At 50.7% G+C, this 25,032-nt stretch overlaps 1 protein-coding gene across 5 annotated transcripts in view; it reads right to left on the bottom strand.

The window, feature by feature from the left end:
• Nucleotides 1–25,032, bottom strand: part of EXD3 (exonuclease 3'-5' domain containing 3) — a 117,289-nt gene that overhangs the window by 10,550 nt on the left and 81,707 nt on the right. For all 5 annotated transcript variants that reach the window (XM_030919494.1, XM_030919493.1, XM_010372642.2 and 2 more), the window contains 2 exons: nucleotides 5,374–5,427; nucleotides 5,009–5,140 (listed from right to left, as the gene is read on the bottom strand). In XM_030919494.1, the coding sequence (XP_030775354.1) occupies nucleotides 5,009–5,140; nucleotides 5,374–5,427 (186 nt within the window). The remainder of the gene's footprint in view (nucleotides 1–5,008; nucleotides 5,141–5,373; nucleotides 5,428–25,032) is intronic.

Below are 25,032 nucleotides of genomic sequence, written 5' to 3'. Positions count from 1 at the left end.
AAAGGGAAGGACGAGGGGGCATTGGGGCCTTCTGGAGGGTCCCCAGCCCACAAGGCTGTGGGAAGGTGGTGTGGGTGGCCTCCTGGGGGAACCAGCTGGGCTCCTGGCTGACCACCCTCCTGTCAGCCCTGGGGGCTGCACTAAGTCCCCTCAGGTGCCATCATCCCCTCTTTGTCCCCAGCCTGGGGGTCGTGCTAGGCCCACCAACTACTGAAACTTGCCCTGCAGTTCCACGCCCTGGCTGGAGGGCCCGTCTTCCTCCAGAGCTCTGGGGCTGGCTCCCTCCCGCCACTTTGTGAGCAGGGAGGAGGTCCTTCTGTACCCTGCGTGCCTGTGTGACATGGGGGTGCAGAGCGTGAGAATGGGGTCTAGGCTGAGGTGGACGGAGCCTGGGAGGGGTGGGGTCTGTGGCTGCTGCACCTCTTCCTGTCTGTCCCTCTGTCCATCAACTGAGCACAGAGAATGTGAGGGTCTCCAGGCCCATGGCAGGAGTGGGCAGCACTGGGGCCCCCAGGATGGATCCTGGGTCTGGGCTCTGAAGCCCCTGTCAGGGCAGGCTCCAGGTGCCGAGTGTGAATGCTGGGGGCAGCCGCCCTGCAGCCCACTCTGTCCCCTCCTCGAGAACCCCCTCTTGGACCACCCTCCCCAGGGTCCCTGCCCAGCACTGCAGGGCTTCCCAGGCGCCCATGAGCTGGGACCTGGCTGCCGCACCCCCCTCAACCCCCCCCCCAATGGCCAGCTCTGCCCGGGAGCCCTTGGAGGCAGGGTCACCACAGCCTCCTGGGATGCCCGCTTCCGAGGGGCTGACGCCACTGTTTCAGGATGTGTCCCCGTGGGGGCTGCAGCCCGCTCCCCAACCATGCTAAGGGGGTGGGGACTGGGGACAGTAAAAATAGACGGTATGCCTGGCCATGTCAGGGGTTCATGGTGAGGGTTTTTTTCTAAGCTCGAGCTTCTTTGATAAAATATTTTCCCATGGTAGACGGCACTGGGAATGTTCCCCATCCCCACCCTGCCCCAGAGGGCACGGTCCCGCCCTCTACTTGAGACCTATGGCCCCTGTGGCTCCTGTGGGTGGGCCGGTGGGCCATCCTCGCTCGAGGGGAGCCCCTCCCTGCCTGACTCAGGGGCACGCATGGGCAGATGCTACCAGAAAGCTGGCACCAGCAACCCCAGCACCCAGGAGTCCCACCGCTCGGGGTCCCTGCTGAGTGGTGGGGCCGGCGGTGGCCACAGACCCCTGGCCAGGTCCCTGGCCCAGCTTTGGGCTCAATCACGAGTGCCGATGCTCACTGCCTGCTGTGTGCCCACCGCGCCACCCAGAGAGCACCCCAGCCTTGCTCTGGGAACCCTGCATGTTGAGTGGGCTTTCCCTCCGGGAACAGCACCAAAATAGCAGAAGGAAGAAGAAAATGGAAAGTCAGCCCGGCGGCAGGCGCTCTCCAGGGAGGTGGCCAGTTCTGGCCGGAGCTGGGGGACAGTGGAGACTGTGAGCCTCAGATCCTGTGACCGAGCCCAGAGCCAGGCCCCGTGGGCAGCTCCAGGGCGAAAGGCCGATCTCTCCGATCTCGCCCGCTGCGTCAGCCTGAGCGTGCCGCTCTCTGCTGGCTGGTGATGGCCAGCAGCCCTCTGGTGTCCAGATGGGTCATAGCCAGCCCAGCCCTGCACTGTGGCCTCGGGGGCAGGGCCGGGGTCTGCAGTTGCATGGAGCTGGGCCTGCGTGGTCCCTGGGCCTGGCCTCCATTGTTTTGCCCGTGCCCACCTCTTTGGCCCTGAGGATGGGCCTCCCTTCGCCTCTGGGGTAGGGATGGGGCAGCCAGTGTGTGGGGTGGCCGACCAGTGGTGTTCCCAGCTGCCCACTCAGGCCAAGCTCCCAGGGTTCAGCTGGGAGCACTGAGGCTGCAGTGCTGTTGGAGTGGGTGGTGGGAACATGGCCCACGCCTGCCCAGCCCTAGGAATAACTTTCTAGAGCACATGGTCATCATGGACATGTGGCCTGGGGCCCTGGCCCTCCAGGCTCTGAGCACCTCTTGGGACTCCAGAGCCAAGGAGGCAGGTGTGCACGTGGGACCCTGGGCTGCAGGCATTGGGCCACCAGCCGGCTGAGGCACTTGTGCAAAGCAAACTCCATTCTCCCACCCTACCTGGAACCTGGAAGGCCAGGTTCAAATGTAGACATCTCAGCTTCTCAGAGTCCCCTTTCTTACCCTCCTGGCCCCATCACGCTGGCCCTGCGGGACCCTTGTGCACAGGGAGGCCCCTCTCCCAACAGCTCTCTGTCACCTGCCCAAGGGCTGCCTGCTAGGCCCCAACAGGGTCCCCAGCCCTGACGCGCCTCCCTCCCACCTGGGCTCCCACCTGACGCGGCATGTGGCCCATACACATGGGGCTCTGCACAGACCAGCACCCTCTCCCCTGCCAGCCCTGTACCGGGGGTTCGGGTTCTGGTGTGGCTGCCAGCATATGCTCTGCTCCCAGGCTGGGGCGGGCAGGGGGAACGCATGGTTCTGTCCTCAGCATGCACCACCCAGCATCTGTGGGATATGCACACACAGAGACGCATGTATCCGCAGGGCCCCCGGCCGCACAGTCCGTGGGGCCAAGGCAGCTCACCCGCCCCTTTCCCACATCCTGCCCCCACACAGAGGGGTTGCCACAGGTGGCAGGTCGCTGCCTGGGGCTGCAGCCAGGGCCTAGGGTACCCTCCAGGCCAAACTCCCCGCTGGCTGTTTGCAGTCTCTGAGACCCAGATGCTTCCTCCCTCAATGCCTTGGTCCTGGGCGGCTGGTGCTGCCCTCTCTGGCCTGGACACTTGCTGGCCCCCAACGGAAGTGCAGCTCTGGCCTTAGCCCCTCCCAGGCCTGCTCTGCCTGCAGCCCCCCTGGGCCTGGCGCTCCTGCTTGCCACAGCAGGGGCACCCTGGAGGCTGCAGGGTGTGAGAGGCAGAGTGGCATCAGCAGCCTGGAGCTGCCAGTAGCCAGCAAAGAGGCAGGGCGGACATGGGACAGGGCGGCCCCCACCTGCTCAGTCTCTGTAGCCCCCCATCCCATCCACTCAGCCAGGCCAAAGTCCGCCCTTCTGCCTCCCACCCTGGACACTCTTCTCCATGCAGGGCTTGGGCCCCTCTGCGCCTGGCCTGGGTCCTCAGGGGCGCTCCCCAGCACCCGGCTGCCCAGGGCTCCAGCAGGGGTTTCCTCCCAGCTACCCAACTTCCTGTTTTCTCAAGAAAACGCAGCAGCCGATTCTGAACAGCTCATTAACATGCCTCCCCAGGCGTCCCGGACATCCTGGGGTCTTTATAGCGCTTGCCGGCCTGAGCACAGACAAAGAGAGGCAGCGGACGCGGTTCCTGCTGCCCCTGGAGCCCAAGGCTGAAGGAGAGGCCCCTGGAGCACACTTCCTTGCCACCTGAGGCAGAGCAGTGGGGTCAGAGGGTCAGACTGCACCTCAGGCCAGGGGCAGTGGGAGGTCCAGGGGCCTGTGTGTTCAGGTGCCTGGCCGGCTGCAGATCCGAGCCAGAGCTTTCCCTCTTTCCTTCCTGCATCAGTCCCCGCCGGCCCAGCCTGAGGCTGTGGGGGCAGAAGGGCGGTAGCAGAAGGCCCAGGCCTGCATCTGTCCCTGCTCAGCCAGGTGGGTGCCCCTGAGGACCATGGGGTGAAGCTGAGCTCAGGGCCCCTCCCTGCCCAGCCCAGACACCAGCAGGGACCCTGGCAGTGGCCTCCATGAGGGGATCTACCTCCATGAGGGAGTCCCAAAACCTCCCCTCAAAATTGGGCTTGGGAGGCTGGGATTACTCACGCCTGTAATCCCAGCACTTTGGGAGGCTGAGGCAGGAGGATCACCTGAGGTCAGGAGTTCAAGACCAGCCTGACCAACATGGTGAAACCCCATCTCTACAAAAATACAAAAATTAGCCGCCCATGGTGGTGGGCGCCTGTAATCCCAGCTACTCAGGAGCCTGAGGTGGGAGAATCGCTTGAACCTGGCAGACAGAGGCTGCAGTGAGCTGAGACTGTACCACTACACTCCAGCCTAGGTGATGGAGTGAGACTCCATTACCCCCAAAAAACCCCAGGAAACAAAACTGAGCTTGGTGGAGCAGCCCTGACCTGCTGCTCTGGGCGGAATATTGATGTGGCCCTAGCTCCGGAACGTTCTGGAAGCAGCCCGTACCCTCCACCAGGAGCTGCCGAGAGCCAGCACAGCCCATAGTCCCCCTGCTCCCGTGTTGCCCACAGAGACCCCGGCACCTAGTATGGAGGGGCAAAAGGCGGCATTAACTCCCCCTCAGCCTGGCCATACCCAGGTGCCCAGTGGGCTCAAGCCAGTCGGTGTGGGGCACGGCAAGCTTGGACAGTGCAGCCCTGGGCAGGTGGCTTAGCTCAGTCCCCCACTGGGGAGAGGAGAGGAGGGAGAGAGGTGAGTTGGGCTTTGGTGCCCCCACCAGCCTCCTCTATGGCTCTCCATCGAGGCGCGGCAGTTCCCACTCAGGGGTTCTGTTGCCCAGACCTTGCTAGACGTCACCAAGCAGACACAGGCTGTTCTGTGTGTTACCTTTGGAAAGCGGGACCTACCCAGTCCGAAGAGGCTTCCACAATTTCCCTCGATTCCTTTCAGAAACCTCATGGGAGCTGGAGGGAATTGCCCAAATCCCAACCAGTGCCTGATGGGAGCTGTCCCCATGGCCATGCCGGCCTGCACTAGGGACGCTACACCAGCACCTCACCCCGACCCACCAGGGATGCTCTGCTGGCACCTCACCCCGACTCACCAGGGACGCTCTGCCGGCGCCTCACCCGGGACTGCAGCAGTCCCCCAAGGCATGTGGGTGTCTGGGTGGAGGTGGGAGCAACAGGGTTGCTCGTGGTCCTGGCTCCCATGAGCAGAGCAGAGGGCGTGGCAGGTGCCTCTGCCGTCCGCCACTGTCCAGGGGGCCCACCTCCCTGGACACCCCCGTAGCTCCGGATCTTGTGCCAGCCCGAGGTAGGACGGGGTGCGCAGGACCCACCTGGCAGCGGCTGAAGATGTCTGCGTGGGTGACGCGCACATTGAAATGCTTGAGCACAGCCTTAGCCTGCTGTTGGGCCTTCAGGGAGCAGTCGACCGAGAGGCAGCGCCCAGCCCCGACCTGGGCCCGGAGCTGCGAAGACATGGCTCAGCTACTGAAGGGCAGTGCAGAGCCCAGCACCTGCCCAGGCCCAGCCCATCTCCACCAGCATGGGGCAGGAGCCTTCTCTTGGCCCACCAGGGGTATGGCAGAGGTGCTGGGGGCCGGCCCCATGGCAAGCTGATCCTGAGGTGGGGGTGGCCAAGGGGCTGGGGGCTTGGGAAGATGGGGCTCAGGCCCACTGAGCTCATCTGTGGGACACTCACCTTGTGGAATGGCTGCCCCGACGTCAGGATGATCCTCTCCTCCTGCCTGGCGACCTGTGTGGGAGGGGCAACCAGCGGGTGAAGGGGGCAGCTCCGTGCTCCTGGACTGGGCCGCCTCTGCTCACTGCCCCTTAGCTCCCTGGATCCTGGCCCTGCACCAGGCCCCCTTTGTCCTCCAGGGTGGCCTCTGCCTGGGGTCTGGGTGGTGAGGAGCCCTGCTGGCCCTCAGACACCTGCAGCCCGGGTCCTGGGTGTCGCCTCATTGTATAGATTTAATCTTGGCACCATGCAAACATTTGTTTTTCTTTTTTTTTTTTTTTTTTTTTTTTTTTTTTGAGACGGGGCTGGAGTGCAGTGGCCAGATCTCAGCTCACTGCAAGCTCCGCCTCAGCCTCCGGAGCAGCTGGGACTACAGGCGCCCGCCATCTCGCCCGGCTAGATTTTTGTATTTTTAGTAGAGACGGGGTTTCACCATGTTAGCCAGGATGGTCTCGATCTCCTGACCTCGTGATCCGCCCATCTCGGCCTCCCAAAGTGCTGGGATTACAGGCTTGAGCCACCGCGCCCGGCCTGTTTTTCATAACTACAAACAAAATTGAATTTAAAAAGCCATCCCTCAAAAGCAGAAGAAAATGAAATAAATAAAACACATACAGAGGTATTCCAAGAGACTCTAGAGATTTGAAAACACAGTAACTTGCCCCTAGCTCCTACGGAGCCAAATACACATCAAAAATGAAAACCAACTGGGCGCGGTGATCCTGTAATCCCAGCACTTAGGGAGGCCGAGGCGGGCAGATCACGAGGTCAGGAGATCGAGACCATCCTGGTTAACACGGTGAAACCCCGTCTCTAATAAAAATACAAAAAAATTAGCCGGGCGCGGTGGCGGGCCCCTGTAGTCCCAGCTACTCGGGAGGCTGAGGCAGGAGAATGGTGTGAACCCAGGAGGCGGAGCTTGCAGTGAGCCGAGATCGCGCCACTGCACTCCAGCTTGGGCGACAGAGCGAGATTCCGTCTTAAACAAAAAAATAAATATGAAGAAAACCCTGCAGTGATGATACTATGGGTGACTGTCGGTGTTGACGTGGCTCTTCCAAAGCTGTGTATCAACTGTGGCATAAAATAGACGGATTATTTTGCTGATTTTGTGAGTATGAGAGTTTTCAGCCGACAAAGGATTAAAATTAAGGATATTAAGCTTACAAGAAAACTCCAGCTCTGAATAAAAAGCTTCAGGATGAATTTCTGCTGTATGTTACATATATATATATATATATATATTTTTTTTTGGGACGGAGTCTCGCTCTGTCGCCCAAACTGGAGTGCAGTGGCCGGATCTCAGCTCACTGCAAGCTCCGCCTTTTGGGTTCACGCCATTCTCCTGCCTCAGCCTCCTGAGTAGCTGGGACTACAGGCACCCGCCACCTCGCCCAGCTAGTTTTTTTGTATTTTTTAGTAGAGACGGGGTTTCACCAGGTTAGCCAGGATGGTCTTGATCTCCTGACCTTGTGATCCGCCCGTCTCGGCCTCCCAAAGTGCTGGGATTACAGGCTTGAACCACCGCGCCCGGCCTGTTACATATATTTTTTAAAGTGTATTTCCGCACAATCCGCTGCAAAGGTCTGGAGACAAGACCCAGTCCCGTAGCCGGGAGTGCCTGTACCCAACACTGGTTTCTACATTTTACACTAAAAGGAGCCCGAGCTTTTTGGAGAAATGACTGATTCCAGATCTAAGGGACAAATGCAGACAATGAGGCTGGAGCCTCTAGACACTACAGAAAGCAACGGTGATCCAAGAGCCAGGTGTTACATCCGAGGACTCAGGAGCCAGCGGGGCTCCCACACCACAGGGAGGCAACATGCCAGTCAGGGAACAGAGGTGCAGCGGAGGACACAGACACCTTTCTATGCGTTCAGAATGGTTCCTTAAAATCATTAACTGTTTTTATTTATTTATTTATTTTGAGATGGAGTCTCGCTCGGTCGCCCAGGCTGGAGCGCACAATCTCAGCTCATTGCAACATCCTCCTCCCAGGTTCAAGCGATTCTCGTGCCTCAGCCTCCCAAGTAGCTGGGATTATAGTCACCCACCACCACACCCAGTTAATTTTTGTATTTTTAGTAGAGATGGGGTTTCGCCATGGTGGCCAGGCTGGTCTCAAACTCCTGACCTCAGGTGATCCGTCTGCCTCAGCCTCCCGAAGTGCTGGGATTATAGGTGTGAACCACCGTGCCCAGCCAAATCATTAGTTATCTTTAAGAGTGCAAGACCAACTCAAAAACATCAGAGCTAATACTATAAAACTCTTACAAGAGGCTGGGCAAGGTGGCTCATGCCTGTAATCCCAGCACTTTGGGAGGCTGCGATGGGCAGATTGCTTGAGTCCAGGAGTTCTAGACCAGCCTGGGCAACATAGCGAAACCCCATCTCACAAAAAATAAAAAAACTAGGCAGGTGTGCCTGTAGTCCCAGCTTCTTAGGAGGTCAATGTGCGATGATCACCTGAGCCGGGAGGTCAAGGCTGCAGTGGGCTGTGTTCACGCCACCACACTCCAGCCTAGGCTACAAAGATACTCTATCTCAAAAAAAAAAAAAAAAAAAAAAAAACCTCTTAGAAGAAGACACAGGGGACCACTTCCTGGCACTGTATTTGGCCAGGATTTCTTCGATATGACACTGTAGCAAAGGCAGCAAAAGAAACACGGGAGTGACTGGACCTTCATTACAGTGAAATGTGCGTGTAGGACACTCTGGAGGAGTAAAACACCGCGGAGTGGAGACGTCGGTATTTGCAAATCACGTATCTGGCCAGGGGTTGATATCCAGAGTATAGGAAGAACCCCATAATTCAACAACAGAAAAGTAAATAATCTAGTTTAAAAATGGAAGGGCGGGGCACGGTGGTTTACGCCTGGAATCCCAACACTTTGGGAGGCCTAGGCGGGAGGATAGCCTGAGCCTGGGAGGCTGAGGCTGCTGTGAGCTGTGATCGTGCCACTGCACTCCAGCCTGGGTAACAAAGTGAAACTTTATCTCAAAAAGAAAAGAAAAAGTTGACAAAGGACTTGAATACACACTTCTTCAAAGATATATGCGTGGCCAATAAGCACATGAAAAGATGCTCAACATCATTCGTCATTAGCGAAACACAAATAAAAACCACAGTGAGACATCACATCCATTAGGATGGCTTTTATTAAAAAAAAAAAAAAAAGGGAAATAATGTTGGTGGGATGTGGATAAACTGAACCCTCACGCGTCACTGGTGGGAAGGTAAGCAGTGCGGCTGCTGTGGAAAATAGTGTGACGGTGCCTCAAGAAGTTAAACACAGAGTCAGAAGAGGATTCAGTAGTTTCGCCTTTAGCTGTAAATGCAAAAGAACTGAAAGCAGAAGCTCAGGCACATCCTTATCCATCAGTGTTCGTAGCAGCCACATTCAGAATAACCAGAAGAGGGAAGCAACCTGGGGCCCATCCACAGACGAATGGAAACAAAATGGGTCCATCCTGCAACGGAACGTCATCCAGCCTCAGAAAGGAAGGACGTTCAGACACAGGCTACGGCCCAGATAGACCCTCACGACATGCCGAGTGGAAGACGCCAGACGCAAACGGGCAGATACTATATGATTCCACGTCTAGCGAGGTACCTAGGACAGGTCAATTCATAGAGGCAGAAAGTGGAACAGTGACCACCAGGGCTAGAGGGAGGGGAGGGAGATAACTATTGGCTCAGAGTCGTTGTTGTTGTTGTGTTTTTTTTTGAGAGAGTCTTGCCCTGTTGCCCAGGGTGGAGTGCAGTGGCGTGATCTCGGCTTCCTGCAAGCTCTGCCTCCCTGGTTCACGCCACTCTCCTGCCTCAGTCTCCCGAGTAGCTGGGACTACAGGCGCCGCCACCACGCCCGGCTAATTTTTTTTTTTTGTATTTTTAATAGAGACGGGGTTTCACCGTGTTAGCCAGGATGGTCTCGATCTCCTGACCTCGTGATCCGCCCATCTCGGCCTCCCAAAGTACTGGGACTCCAGGCGTGAGCCCCCGCCCCTGGCTGGTACGGTGTCTTTGTTTGGGATGATACCGAGTTCTGGAAAGAGGTGGTGGTGATGGATATATGATACAGTGAGTGTGCTAATGCCACTGAACTGCACACTTAAAAACGGTTAAAATGGTCAATTTCGTGTTATGTATGTTTTACCACAAAAAAGGAAGGAAAAAAGCGACACAGCAAGTAGCTACTTTGTGGTGATAACAAATATACACCAATATGATGAGTAAAAACAACTAATATACACCTATATGATGAATAAAAAAAGTAAAAACAAACACAACTGGTAAATAAAGTAAATATACAGGAAAAAAGGAAACAATGGTCAAAGGGAAGAAACAGACTAGTTATACAGGAACTACGGGGCTACACGGGGCCACACAGGGCTACACAGGAACTACACGGGGCTACACAGGAACTACAGAGGGGCTACAGAGGGACTACAGTGGGGTTACACAGGAGCTACATGGGGTTACACAGGAACTACACGGGGCTACATGGGAACTACACGGGGCTACACAGGGCTACACAGGAACTACACGGGGCAACATGGGAACTACAGAGGGGCCACAGAGGGACAACAGTGGGGTTACACAGGAGCTACACGGGGCTACACAGGAACTACACGGGGCTACACAGAAACTACATGGGGCTACACAGGAACTACATGGGGTTACACAGGAACTACACGGGGCTACACAGGAACTACACGGGAACTACATGGGGCTACACCGGAACTACACGGGAACTACACAGGGCCACATGGGAACTACATGGGGTTTCACGGGGCCACACAGGGCTACACAGGAACTACACGGGTCTACACAGGAACTACACGGGAACTACACGGGTCTACACAGGAACTACACGAGAACTACACGGGGCTACATGGGAACTACACGGGGCTACACGGGGCCACACAGGGCTACACAGGAACTACACAGGGCTACATGGGGCTACATAGGAACTACACAGGGCTACACGGGAACTACACGGGGCTACACGGGGCTACATAGGAACTACATGGGGCTACACGGGAACTACACGGGGCTACATGGGAACTACACGGGGCTACACAGGGCTACATAGGAACTACACAGGGCAACATGGGAACTACAGAGGGGCCACAAAGGAACTACAGTGGGGCCCCACAGGAGCTACACGGGGGTACACAGGAGCTACACAGGACTGATGGCGAACTTCTCGAGGGCAACAATGGAGCCAAAAGGCAGCGGAGGGTTTTCAAAGTTCTGTGGAGCTGCTAGTATAAACCAGCAACACTCTCCTTCAAGAAAGAGCAAACAGAGCTTTTTAGAAAGGAAAAATGGCCCCAATTAAAGAACAAGGAAAATTCATTAACAAGAAGGAGTTTGTCGTTTCCCAGAGGAAGGTCTGCCATGCAATAAACGGTCCACAGATCATCAACACTAAAAGACGTCGAGTCCATAAAGGAAACATGATCATGTCTAATTCGCAGAATTAAGAAAAACAGCATCGTGTTAACATTCTGGAAAATGACAGCAGGTAAGGTAAGAAAGATAAATGGACCCTGCAAACAGAATCCAACAGCACATTAAAGCGATAACTCACCATGATCAAGTGAGTTTCATCCCAGGGATTCAGGGGGGTTCAACATGTGCAAGTTAGAAAGTTTGATTCATCACATAAACAGAATTAAAAACAAAAATGACATGATCATCTCAAGAGATGCATAAAAAGCATCTGATAAAATCTAGCATTGCTTTATGATAAAAATCCTCACCCAACTAGGCATGAAAGGAACATACCTCAAAATAATAAAAGCCATATATGACACACCAGCAGCCAACATCATATTCAACGGGGAAAAGTGGAAAACACCCCCCTGAGAACTGGAACGAGAGAAGGCTGCCCTCCCCTCACCCTCCCGCCCTCACAACATAGTGCTCAAAGTTCTGACCAGAACTCTCAGGGAAGAGAAAGAAAGAGAGGGCATCCAAATGGGAAAACAGGAAGTCAAACTATCTCCGTTTGCCAATGTTATGACTGTATACCTCGAACACCCTAAAGGCGCCTCCAAGACTCCTTGATTTGACAAATGAATTCAGTCAAGTCTCGGGTTACAAAATCAATGTGCACAAATCAGTAGCACAACGACCAAGCTGAGAAGGAAACCAGGATCTCAGGCCGGGCGCGGTGGCTCATGCCTGTAATCCTAGCACTTTGGGAGGCCCACGGGGGTGGCTCACTTGAGGTCAGGAGTTTGAGACCAGCCTGGATAACATGGTGAAACCCCGTCTCTACTAAAAATACAAAATTTAGCCTGGGTGTGGTGGTGCGTGCCTGTAATCCCAGCTATCCCGGAGGCTGAGGCAGGAGAATTGCATGAACCCGGGAGGTGGAGGTTGCAGTGAGCCGAGATGGCGCCACTGCACTCCAGCCTGGGCAACAGGGCGAGACTCCGTCTCAAAAAAATAAAAGTAAATAAATAAATATGTGGAAAAAAAAACAAAACTCAATCCCTTTTACAATATCTGCGCAACGACAACACACACACACACACACACACACACACACACACACACACACACACACAAAACAAACCTAGGAATGTACTTAACCAAGGAGGTGAAAGACCTCTACAAGGAGAACTACAAAATGCTGCTGAAAGAAATCACGAATGACACAAATGGAAATACATCCCATGCTCAAGAACTGGAGGAATCAATATTGTGAAATAACCAAACTGCCCAAAGCAATCTACAGATTAAGTGCAGTTCCTATATCAAAGCTTTTCACAGAATTAGAAAAAACAATCCTAAAATTTGTATGAAACCAAAAGAGAGCCTGAATAGCCAAAGAAGTCCTAAGGAAAAACAACGAACCTCAGCCGGGCGAAGTGGCTCACACCTGTACCCAGCACTTTGGGAGCCCGAGGCGGGTGGATCACAAGGTCAGGAGTTCGAGACCAGCCTAGCCAACATGGTGAAACTCCCTCCCTACTAAAATACAAAAAATCAGCTGGGCGTGGTGGCAGGTGCCTGTAGTCCCAGCTCCTCCGGAGGCTGAGGAAGGGGAATCCCTTGAACCCAGGAGGCGGGGGTTCCAGTGAGCCGAGATTGTGCCACTGCACTCCAGCCTGGCGACAGAGTGAGACTCTGTCTCAAAAAAAACCCCCCAAAAACAAAACACAAATCTGGAGGCCTCACATTATCCAACTTCAAATTACACTTGTGATGGTTTCTATTGAGTGTCAACTGGATTGGACTGAAAGATGCAAAGTATCGATCCTGGGTGTGTCTGTAAGGGTGCTGCCAAAGGGGATTTACATTTCACAGAGTCCATGGACTGGGAGAGGCAGACCCGCCCTCAGTAGGCACCATCTAACCTGCGGCCAGCACGGCCAGAATAAAGCAGGCAGGAGAAGATGGAAGAGCCGACTTGCTGAGTCTTCCGGCCCCATCTTCTCCCATGCTGGGTGCTTCCTGTCCTCGAACATCAGACTCCAAGTTCCTCAGCTTTTGGACTCTTACACGCACACCAGTGGTTTGCCAGGGGCCCTCGGGCCTTTGGCTGCAAACTGAAGGCTGCACTGCCAGCTTCCCAACTTCGGAGAATTTGGGACTTGGACTGATCTACCACTGGCTTCCCGGCTCCTCAACTTGCAGACGGCCTATTGTGAGCCTTCACCTTGTGATCCTGGGAGTCAACTCTCCTTAGTAAGCTTCCTTTTGTGGGCCGGGTGCGGTGGCTCACGCCTGTCATCCCAACACTTTGGGAGGCCAAGGTGGGCGGATCACGAGGTCAGGAGATCGAGACCATCCTGGCTAACACGGTGAAAACCCGTCTCTACTAAAAATACAAAAAATTAGCCGGGCGAGGTGGCGGGCGCCCGTAGTCCCAGCTACTCGGGAGACTGAGGCAGGAGAATGGTGGGAACCCAGGAGGCGGAGCTTGCAGTGAGCCGAGATTGCGCCACTGCACTCCAGCCTGGGCGACAGAGTGAGACTCCGCCTCAAAAAAAATAAAATAAAATAAACTTCCTTTCATATGCACATCTATCCTATCAGTTCTGTCCCTCTAGAGAACCCTGACTGACACTATACTACAAGGCTCTGTGTTTGGATGTGTCCCCGCCCAAATCTCATCTTGAAAGGCAAGCCTCAGTGTTGGAGGTGCAGCCTGGCGGGAGGTGACTGGAGGTGACTGGATCACGGGGGAGGATTTCTCAGGAGTGGTTTAGCACCAGCCCCCTTGGTCCTGTCCTTGCCTGGTCGTTTAAAAGTGCGCAGCGCGTCCCCTCTTGCTCTCTCGCTCCTGCCTTCACCATGTGACATGCAAGCTCCTGCTTTGCCTTCTGCCAGGACCGGAAGTTTCCAGAGGCTCCCCAGAAGCAGATGCCAGTGATACAGGTTCCTGTACAGCCTCCAGAACCATGAGCCAACCGAACTTCTTTTCTTAGAAGTTACCCAGTCCCGGGTATTTCTTTTTTTCTTTTTTTTGAGACAGAGTTTCACTCTGTGGCCCAGGCTGGAGTACAGTGCAGTGACATGATCTCAGCTCACTGCAACCTCTGTCTCCTGGGTTCAAGTGATTCTCCTGCCTCAGCTTCCCGAGTAGCTGGGATTACAGGTGCCCACCACCAAGCCCGACAATTTTTTTTTTTTTTTTTTTTTTTGAGATGGAGTCTTGCTCTGTCACCAGGCTGGAGTGCAGTGGCATGATCTCAGCTCACGATAATCTCCACCTCCCAGGTTTAAGTGATTCCCCTGCCTCAGCCTCCTGAGTAGCTGGGACTATAGGCACACACCACCACGTCCAGCTAATTTTTTGTATTTTAATAGAGATGGGGTTTCACCATGTTGGTCGGGCTGGTCTCGAACTCCCAACCTCAGGTAATCCGCCCGCCTCAGCCTCTCAAAGTCCTAGGATTACAGGCATGAGCCACTGCACCTGGCCTCAGGTATTCCTTTATAGCAATGTGAGAATGGACTAATAAGGTACCAAAATAGCATAGTACTGATATAAAAGTAGATACATAGACCAATGGGATGGAATAGAGAATCCAGAAATAAAACCAAATACTTACAATCAACTGATCTTTTCAAAGTCCAAATAAACATAAATTGGAGAAAAAGACACCTTACCAAATAACTGGTGCTGGGAAAACCGGCTGGCCACATGTAGGAGAATGAAACTGGATCCCTATCTCTCACCATATACAAAAACCAACTCAAGATGGATGAAAGACTTAAATCTAAGACCTGAACCATAAACATTCTAGAAGGAAATCGAGGAAAGCTCTTCTGCACATTGGCTTAAGCAAACAATTTCGACTAGAACCACAAAAGCAAATGCAACAAAAAGAAAAATAAATAAATGCGACCTAATTCAACTAAAAAGCTTCTGCACAGCAAAAGAAATAATAATTAGAGAAAACAGCCCACAGAATGGGCGAAAATATTTGCAAACTATGCATCTAACGAAGAGGTAATATCAAGTATCTACAAGGAACTCAAACCAATCAGCAAGAAAAAAAAAACAAAGAATCCCATCAAAAAGTGGGCAAATGACATGTGAATAGACATTTCTCAAAAGAAGATATACAAATAGCCATCAAATATGAAAAAGCGTTCAACATCACGAATCATCAGGGAAATGCAAATTAAAACCACAATGAGATGCCACCTTGCACTATAGCCGAATAGACATTATTAAAATGTGAAAAAGACCAGCACAGTGGCTCACGCCTTAATCCCAGTACTTTGGGAGGCCAAAGTGGATCACAAGGTCAGGAGTTCGAGACCAGCCCGCCCAACATGGTGAAACCCGGTCTCTGCTAAAAAGACAAAAAATTAGCCAGGCGTGGTGGCAGGTGCCTATAGTCCCAGCTACTCAGAAGGCTGGGGCAGAAGAATCACTTGAACCTGGGAGGTGGACGTTGCAGTGAGCCAAGATCGCGCCATTGCACTCCAGCCTGGTGACAGAGCTAGACTTCATCTTAAAATAAAATAAATAAATAAATAAAAATAAATAATTAGTACAACATCTATGAAAACAGCATGGAGATTTCTCAAAGAATTAAAAGCAGATCTACCATGTGCTCCAGCCGTCCCACTCCTGAGTATCTACCCAAAGGAAAATAAGTTATTATATCAGAAAGACACCTGCACACGTATGTTTATCACAGCACAATTCACAAGTGCAAAGATATGGAACTAACCTCAGTATCCATCAACCAACGAGTGGATAAAGAAATGTGGTATATACACACCGTGGAATACTACTCAGCCATAAAAAAGAACAAAATAATGTCTCTGCAGAAACCTGAATGGATCTGGAGGCCATTACTCTAAGTAACCCAGGAATGGAAAACCAAATACTGTATGTTCTCACTTATACGTGGGAACTAACCTATGGGTACACAAAGCCATGCAGAGTGATATAATGGACACTGAAGGCTCAGAAGTGGGGAGGGCAGGAGGAGGAGTAAGGGATAAAAAGCGACATATTGGGTACAATATATACTATTTGGGTGACAGTGCAGTAACATATCAGATTTCGTCATTATACAATTCATCCATGTAACCAAATGCCACTTGTACCCCAAAAGCTATTGAAATATATGAAACATAAATCGATGTACGATCCCTGACTTAACTATAACTTTAGGTATTGGTAACTCAACTACACCAATTTTTAGATATTGGTAACTCAAATGTGTTAACATTTCTCGGCCACACGTGGTGGCTCACGCCTGCAATCCCAGCACTTTGGTAGGCCGCGGCAGGTGGATTACTTGAGGTCAGGAGATTGACACCAGCCTGGCCAACATCGTGCAACCTCATCTCTACTAAAAATACAAACATTAGCTGGGTGTGGTGCTGGGTGCCTGTAGTTCCAGCTACTCGGGAGGCTGAGGCAGAATTGCTTGAACCTGGGAGGTGGAGATTGCTGTGAGCCAAGATAGTGCCACTGCACTCCAGCCTGGGTGACAAAGTGAGACTCTGTCTTAAAAAAAAAAAAAAAAAAAAAATTCTAGGGCAATCCCTACAAAGAAAAGAAATAAATCCATAGCAAAATATGCATATTTTAAGAAAACAAGGAAAGCAACAGCAATAGAATTTATAGCTTTCCAACTGACTGAAGGAAAAATAGAATGAAAGTAAAAAAGCTAAAAGCATGAAAAAAAGAAGAGGAAAAAGAATAGGAAAAGTTGTACAAATAGAAAGCACAAATTAAGATAGTGTGACTAAACCCAAATTCTATCAATAATTACAATAAATGTAAAAGGACTAAACTAATAAGTTAAAAAGCAAAGACTCAGACTAGATTAAAAAAAAAAATCCAGCTAGAAACAGTTTGCAAGAAATACACCTACTATATAAAAGAAGTTTGAAAGTAAAAGGATGAAAAAGTGCTCTACCAGTACTAACCAAAGAATAATGGAGAAATGGTATCAATGTTAGTTAAAAAAAAAAATATATATATATATATATATATTTTTTTTTTTTTTTTTTTTTTTTAGACGGAATCTCGCTCTGTCGCCCAGGCTGGAGTGCAGTAGCCGGATCTCAGCTCACTGCAAGCTCCGCCTCCTGGGTTTACGCCATTCTCCTGCCTCAGCCTCCCAAGTAGCTGGGACTACAGGTGCCCGCCACCTCGCCCGGCTAGTTTTTTTTTTTTTGTATTTTTTAGTAGAGACGGGTTTTCACTGTTGTTAGCCAGGATGGTCTCGATCTCCTGACCTCGTGATCTGCCTGTCTCGGCCTCCCAAAGTGCTGGGATTACAGGCTTGAGCCACCGTGCCCAGCCAGTTAAAATATATTTTATAGCAAAGAGCATTACTGGAGTCAAAGAGGTTTACCTCATAATTATAAAAGATTTCACACAATAGAAAGATATAAGAATTCTAATAATAATATGTATATGCACCTACTAACATAACTTTAAAACATATAAAGCAAACAGTGACATAATTGCGTGGAAAATTTGATGAATGCACCATCACAGGAAACCTCAGTATGGCTCTCTTGGTAGAATCAGGCAGAAAAGCAAATAGGATAAAGATGATTTAGGCTGGGCGCAGTGACTCACGCCTGTAATCCCAGCACTTTACGAGGCTGAGGTGGGCAGATCACAAGGTCAGGAGTTCAAGACCAGCCTGGCCAATATGGTGAAACTCCATCTCTACTAAAAAGACAAAAATTAGCCACGTATGGTGGTGCGCTGTCTGTAGTCCCAGCTACTTGGGAGGCTGAGGCAGGAGAATTGCTTGAACTGGGCAGGCGGAGGTTGCAGGGAGCCGAGATGGTGCCACTGCACTCCAGCCTGGGAGACAGAGTGAGATTTCTTCCCCAAAAAAGAGAAAAAGATGAGTTGAGCAACACATTTGGCAAAGCTGGATCTACTGAGTGTGTGTCTATGTTGCCAGGTAGGGGAGTGGGAGGGAGAGAGGGGTAGAGAGATGAGCATGACTGGAAGGGGATACTATGTATCCTCTATTTTTTTTTTTTTGAGAGGGTCTCTCTCTGTCGCTCTGTCGCTCTGTCGCCCTGTCGCCCAGTCTGGAGTACAGTGGCACGATCTCGGCTCACCGCAAGCTCCACCTCCTGGGTTCACCCCATTCTCCTGCCTCAGCCTCCCGAGTAGCTGGGACTACAGGCGCCCGCCACCACGCCCAGCTAATTTTGTGTATTTTTAGTGGAGACGGGGTTTCACCGTGTTAGCCAGGATGGTCTTAGTCTCCTGACCTTGTGATCCCCCCGTATCAGCCTCCCGAAGTGCTGGGATTACAGGCGTGAGCCACCGTGCCCGGCCGATACCATGTATCCTTTTACAGTCCATGTGGATGATTTATAAAAAGGATCATCTACTTGGCTGCGAAGCAAATCTTAAGAAATTTCCAAAACTGGAAATATACAGACTCTGTTCCTGAAGTTAGGTTAGAAATCATTTTTAAAAAGATAACTAAAAGCCCCAAGATCCAAGGTTTCTAAAATTGAAAAACAGCCTTCTAAAGAATGAAGTCAAATAAGTAATCATAATTGACATCCAAACGCTATTAGAACTAAAAACAATGAAAACACTGTATATCAAAACTGATAAAACACAGTGAAAACAATACTTTGAGAAAAATTTATGGAGTCTGAAAATTAAAGAGCTAAGCAACGTCACTTGGAAACAAACCCAAGAAAGCAAAAGGAAGGAAATTATAAAGATAAGATTAGAAATTGATGAGCTAGACAACAAAAATGCAACAGAAAGACTCAACAAAGCCAAATACTCATTATTTTAAAAGGCAGTAAGTTGGCTGGGCACGGTGGCTCACACCTGTAATCCCAGCACTTTGGGAGGCCGAGATGGGCAGGTCATGAGGTCAGGAGATTGAGACCATCCTGGCCAACATGGTGAAACCCTGTCTCTACTAAAAATACAAAAAAATTAGCTGGGTGTGGTGGTGGGTGCCTGTAGACCCAGCTACTCAGGAGGCTGAGGCAGGAGAATGGCGTGAACCGGGGAGGAGGAGCTTGCAGTGAGCCGAGATCCAGCCACTGCATTCCAGCCTGGGCAACGGAGTGAGACTCCGTCTCAAAAAAAAAAAAAAAAGGCAGTAAGTTGACACATTTCTGCGAGATCACGAGAAGAGCAAGAGCAAAAGGAAGGGAACCCAGCTGCAGACACAGCAGAGCCTTAACAGAGGACACTAACAATTTATACTTACATATTTGAAATGTTGGATTAAATGGACACATTCCAGAAAAATTATAAATGACCAAATGTGATCAAGAGGACAAAGCCAGCCAAGTGGTTCTATAACTATTAATAAAACTCAGTATCAGAACATTCCCCTCAAAGAAAACATCAGGCTGGGGCCAGGCACGGTGGCTTAAGCCTGTAATCCCAGCACTTTGTGAGGCCGAGACGGGTGGATCACGAGGTCAGGAGATTGAGACCATCCTGGCTAAAAATCACAGAACAGTGAAACCCCGTCTCTACCAAAAAAAAAAAAAAAAAACAAAAACTAGCCGCGCGAGGTGGCGAGCGCCTGTAGTCCCAGCTACTCGGGAGGCTGAGGCAGGAGAATGGCGTAAACCTGGCAGGTGGAGCTTGCAGTGAGCTAAGATCCGGCCACTGCACTCCAGCCTGGGAGACAGAGCGAGACTCCGTCTCAAAAAAAAAAAAAAAAAAAATCAGGCCGGGAAGCCTCAAGGGAAGTGAGCCAATTTCAGGAGGAGATAATTTAAACATTACTCAGTTGCAGAAAAAAGAGGGAAAACTTCCCAACGTATTTATGAGGCCAGAAAAAAGAGAAAGGAAAATTTTATGTCAGATGTACCCATGAAGATGGATACAAGCTTCTTAAACAAAATCACAGACCAAGCCAGAAGCGGTGCCCATGCTTAGAGTCGTAGCTATTGTAGTCTCAGTGAGGTGGGAGGATCACTTGAGCCCAGGAGTTCGAGGCCCGCCTGGGTAACACAGCAACATGCCACTTCAAAAGGAAAAAATCACAGAACAGGCCGGGTGCGTTGGCTCACACCTGTAATCCCAGCACTTTGGGAGGCTGAGGAGGACGGATTACCTGAGTTTGGGAGTTTGAGACTAGCCTGGCCGACATGGCAAAACTCCGTCTCTACTAAAAATACAAACATTAGCCAGGTGTGGTGGGGCACGCCTGTAATCCCATCTACTTGGGAGGCTGAGACAGGAGAATTGCTTGAACCTAGGATGTGGAGGCTGCAATGAGCTGAGATCGTGCCACTGCACTACAGCCTGGGCAATGCAGCAAGACTCTGTCTCAAAAAAAAAAAAAAAGAAAAAAAAAATCACAGACCAAAGTCCACAATGCATTAAGAAGGGTAATATGAGGGACCAAGTTGAATTCAACCCAGGAAAGAAAGATTAGTCCCAAATTCAAAAAGTTAGTAATGTCATTCATCACATTTACAGATTAAAGGGAAAACAACCGTATGGGCAACTCCATAGCTTCTGGGAAAGTATTAGGTAGGTGGATTCAATATTCATTCACAACAAAAACTTACAGCAAATGTGGAATCACAGGGGAACTGCCTCAGCGTGGTACAGAATATCGAGCAACCACCATATTTCATGTTAAAACTTTCCTTTCTGAATCAGAAACAAGACAAGGATGGCTACCATCACCATTTCTATTCAACACTGTCTTGGAGATCTGGACTAATGAAATAAGGAAGGAAAAGATATAAGGATTGGAAAGGAAGAAATAAAACCCTCATAGTTTGCAGATGATGGGTACAAAGAGAACTCCAAATAATTGACAACCAATTCAGTAAGATTTAGGGGCATTTAGCAAGTCTTCTGGATATAAGAGTAACTCATCAAGGGCAACCACAGTCCCTGGATCAGCAGAAAATAAAACCCATGCAATTTATAAAAGCAACAAAAATGTAAAGTTCCTGGGATGAAATCTAACAAATGACATGCAAGATCTTTATGGAGGTTATTAAATGTGTTAGAAAGAGGCCAGGCGTGGTGGCTCATGCCTGTAATTTCAGCACTTTGGGAGGCCGAGGCGGGTGGATCATGAGGTCAGGAATTTGAGGCCAGTCTGGCCAACATGATGAAACCTCATCTCAACTTAAAACACAAAAATTAGCTGGGTGTGGTGGCGTGTGCCTGTAATTCCAGCTACTCAGAGGCTGAGGCAGGAGAATCGCTTGAACCCTGAGGTGGAGGTTGCAGTGAGCCAAGATCACGCCATGGCACTCCAGCCTGGGCAACACACAGACACTTCATCTCAAAAAAAAAAAAAAAAAAATCTTTTTTGTTTTAATGAGGTCTTGCTGTGTTGCCCAGGCTGGAGTGCAGTGGCATGATCATGGCTTGCTGTGTAGGCTCGACCTCATGGGTTCAGGTGATCCTCCCACCTTAGTCCCTCAGGTGGCCAGGACCACAGGTGTGCACCACCATGCCTGGCTATTTCTTTTTTTAGAAACAATGTCTTGGCTGGGCGCGGTGGCTCAAGCCTGTAATCCCAGCACTTTGGGAGGCCGAGATGGGCGGATCACGAGGTCAAGAGATCGAGACCATCCTGGCTAATACGGTGAAACCCCGTCTCTACTAAAAATACAAAAACTAGCCGGGCTAGGTGGTGGGCGCCTGTAGTCCCAGCTACTTGGGAGGCTGAGGCAGGAGAATGGCATAAACCCGAGAGGCGGAGCTTGCAGTGAGCTGAGATCCAGCCACTGCACTCCAGTCCAGGCGACAGAGTGAGACTCTGCCTCAAAAAAAAAAAAAAAAAAAAAAAAAAAAAAGAAACAATGTCTCATTATGTTGTCAGGCTGGTCTCAAACTCCTGGGCTCAAGCAATTTTCCCTCCTTGGCCTCCCAAAGTGCTGAGATTATAGGTGAGGTCACTGCACCTGGCCTCAATATCTTAGAAATGCCACTTTTCCCTATTGATTTCTAGAGCCAATGCAGTTCCAAGCAAAACTGAATTGGTAAGCTGTTTCTAAACCTATACAGAAATGACAAAGAACTGAAGGAGAAGAACGAGGTAGATACTCACCCCACCAGATACAAAGATGAGTGAAAATGCTAGAGGAATTAAGACATCATGGCATCATGTACAAACTCAAGGACAGACCGGGTGTGGTGGCTCACACCTGTAATCCCAGCACTTTGGGAGGCTGAAGCAGGAGGATCGCCCAAGGCCAGGCGTTCAAGACCAGCCTGGGCAACATAGCGAGATCCTGTCTCCACAAAAATTTTAAAAATTAGTTGGGTGTGGTGGCCTGTGCCTGTGTTCCTAGCTACTTAGGAGGCTGAGTTGGGAGGCTCACCTGAGCCTAGGATTTTGAGGCTGCAGTCAGCTATGATCACATCACTATAATCCAGCCAGACAGAATGAGACCCTGTCTCTTAAAAATGAAAGCAAAAGACTGGACCAGGCATGTGTTGAGGGTCCCCAAGATCATCCCGAGGCTTGGTGATTCAGTGTTACTCAGGACTCAGCACACGGTCACACTGGCTAAGACTCATTACAGTGAACAGTACACAGCAGTGTCAGCAAAGAGAAAAGGCACACGGGGCAAAGTCCAGAGCAAACGGGCTCAGGCACCCAGCAGCCGTCTCCCAGGAGAGTCAGAGGAAACGGGGCTCAGGCACCCAACAGCCATCTCCCAGGAGAGTCAGAGGAAATGGGGCTCAGGCACCCAGGAATCGTCTCCCAGGAGAGTCAGAGGAAACGGGGCTCAGGCACCCAGGAATCGTCTCCCAAGGAAATCCTGTGTGATACACTTAACTTCTGCAAAAAGTTGTAAAGACATTTGTGAAGCGTTGTTTATCTGGGAAGTTCATTAGGGACTTATCACCTGAAGTTTTTACTGGGGGGTGGTCACATTGATACCCTCTGCCTGGCATATACCAAAATTCCAGAGTCCTGGGAGGAAAGTGATGTCCAGCATAAACCACATTGTTTGTAAAGATTAGGCACTGCAAACCAACTTCATCGTTAGGGAAGGTTTGTATCAGTCAGGGAACTGTTTCCCAGCCGAGTTCCCAGCCTTGCAGCCAGGCCTTTCTTAGGGCAGCAGTGGCAGCCACAAAGCGCTCCACAGAACAGAAAGTGCAAATAGCTAGGGAACATATGGAAAGATGCTCAACTTCATCAAGAATCAGAGAAAGGGCTGGGCGCGGTGGCTCACGCCTGTCATCCCAGCACTTTGGGAGGCCAAGGCAGGTGAATCACGAGGTCAGGAGATCGAGACCATCCCGGCACGGTCTTGACATGGTGAAACCCTGTCTCTACTAAAAATACAAAAATTAGCTGGGCGTGGTGGCGGGCACCTGTAATCCCAGTTACTGGGGAGCCTGAGGCGGAGAATCGCTTGAACCTGGGAGGTGGAGGTTGCAAGTGAGCCGAGATTGCACCATTGCGCTCCAGCCTGGGTGACAGAGCGAGACTCCATCTCAAAAAAAACAAAAAAAACAAAAAAGAATCAGAGAAAAGCAAGTTCAAAGACAATGAAATACAATTTTACGCCTGGCGTGGTGGCTCACGCCTGTAATCCCAGCACTTTGGGAGGCCGAGGCGGGCGGATCACAAGGTCAGGAGATCGAGACCACAGTGAAACCCCATCTCTACTAAAAATACAAAAAATTAGCTGGGCGTGGTGGTGGGCGCCTGTAGTCCCAGCTACTCGGGAGGCTGAGACAGGAGAAAGGCGTGAACCTGAGAGGCAGAGCTTGCAGTGAGCCAAGATCGTGCCACTGTATTCCAGCCTGGGTGGCAGCACAAGACTCCATCTCAAAACAAAAAAAAAAAAGAAATATAATTTTACATGGACAGGACTGGCCAAGTGGACAAAGGTTAATAACATCAGTTGTGAATTTAATTTCTGTTGTAATTCAGCTGCTCACAGGATTAAACTCTAGGCGTGGTGTTCAGCAGTTTTACTTCTGCAGCTACAGGGGATAAGGGCTTCTTTTAGGGCCACTATAGAAGCTTGTAGGTCCTTTGTGTGGACCCTGAGCTCATCTTTTTCTTCCCCACTTTCTCCAGCACAGTTAGGAGCAACCAGCCCATCCCATTATACCCATTAGTTTGACTGCAATGTTTGGAAGTAGCAAATACTTGTTCCCTCAGAATCTGTGCTTCTATAGGTTCCCAATGAAGGGTATCCCATGGCAATATTTTGAATAATTTTGCAAGATCTCACCATGGACTACTGTATCCCTTTTTTTTTGAGACGGAGTCTCCCTCTGTCGCCCAGGCTGGAGTGCAGTGGCCGGATCTCAGCTCACTGCAAGCTCCGCCTCCTAGGTTCATGCCATTCTCCTGCCTCAGCCTCCCGAGTAGCTGGGACTACATGCACCTGCCACCACGCCCGGCTAATTTTTTGTATTTTTAGTAGAGACAGGGTTTCACCGTGTTAGCCAGGATGGTCTCGGTCTCCTGACCTTGTGATCTGCCCGACTCGGCCTCCCAAAGTGTTGGGATTACAGGTGTGAGCCATCGCGCCCGGCCTGTATCCTCTTTACTACTGGAAACTAGGCCCTTAGTGTCTCTAAATCTAATAATATTAGAGAACCAATTCCAGAAGTCCCAGAACCAGTGCAGATAACTCATCTGTAAGATCTTCCTCTGCAACAACTTCCGGCACCAAAATTTGCCAGTTGGGCTGATCTAGAAACGTGAACCAGTGGGAGATAGAAGAGATTTACTATCGAGAACTGGCTTCTGTGCTTGCAGTGGCTGACGTGACGCGTCTCAGAAGATTGTGAGTGGCGTGAACTTCGCTGGCACATTTCCTGTCCACTTCAGTGTCTGTGGAGGTGGCCAAGGGCTGATGCCCCTGCGCTTTCTGGAAGCCTCAGGTTTGCTTTTGAAGACTCTGACTGCTCTGACCTCACTCATGCACAGATACACTCGGCTTTTCAGGTCACACTTTTGGGAACCATCACTTATTCTTAGCATCTTTTGCCATCTGGACAGGATGAAAGTTTCCCAAATCATCAAGTCCTCGTTCCTTTTTGTTTAAGAGCGCTCCCCTCAGTCCTTCCTTCTGCTCACATTCTGCCATAAGCAGCAAGAAGAGACCAAGTTGCATCTTCCACAGTGTGGAGATCTCCTCAGCTGAATATCCAG

Source organism: Rhinopithecus roxellana, chromosome 16, assembly GCF_007565055.1.
Source record: "Rhinopithecus roxellana isolate Shanxi Qingling chromosome 16, ASM756505v1, whole genome shotgun sequence".
NCBI classification, from domain to species: domain Eukaryota; kingdom Metazoa; phylum Chordata; class Mammalia; order Primates; family Cercopithecidae; genus Rhinopithecus; species Rhinopithecus roxellana.
Note: the sequence above shows the minus strand (reverse complement) of the source record. Positions and strands in the feature narration are given on the sequence as shown.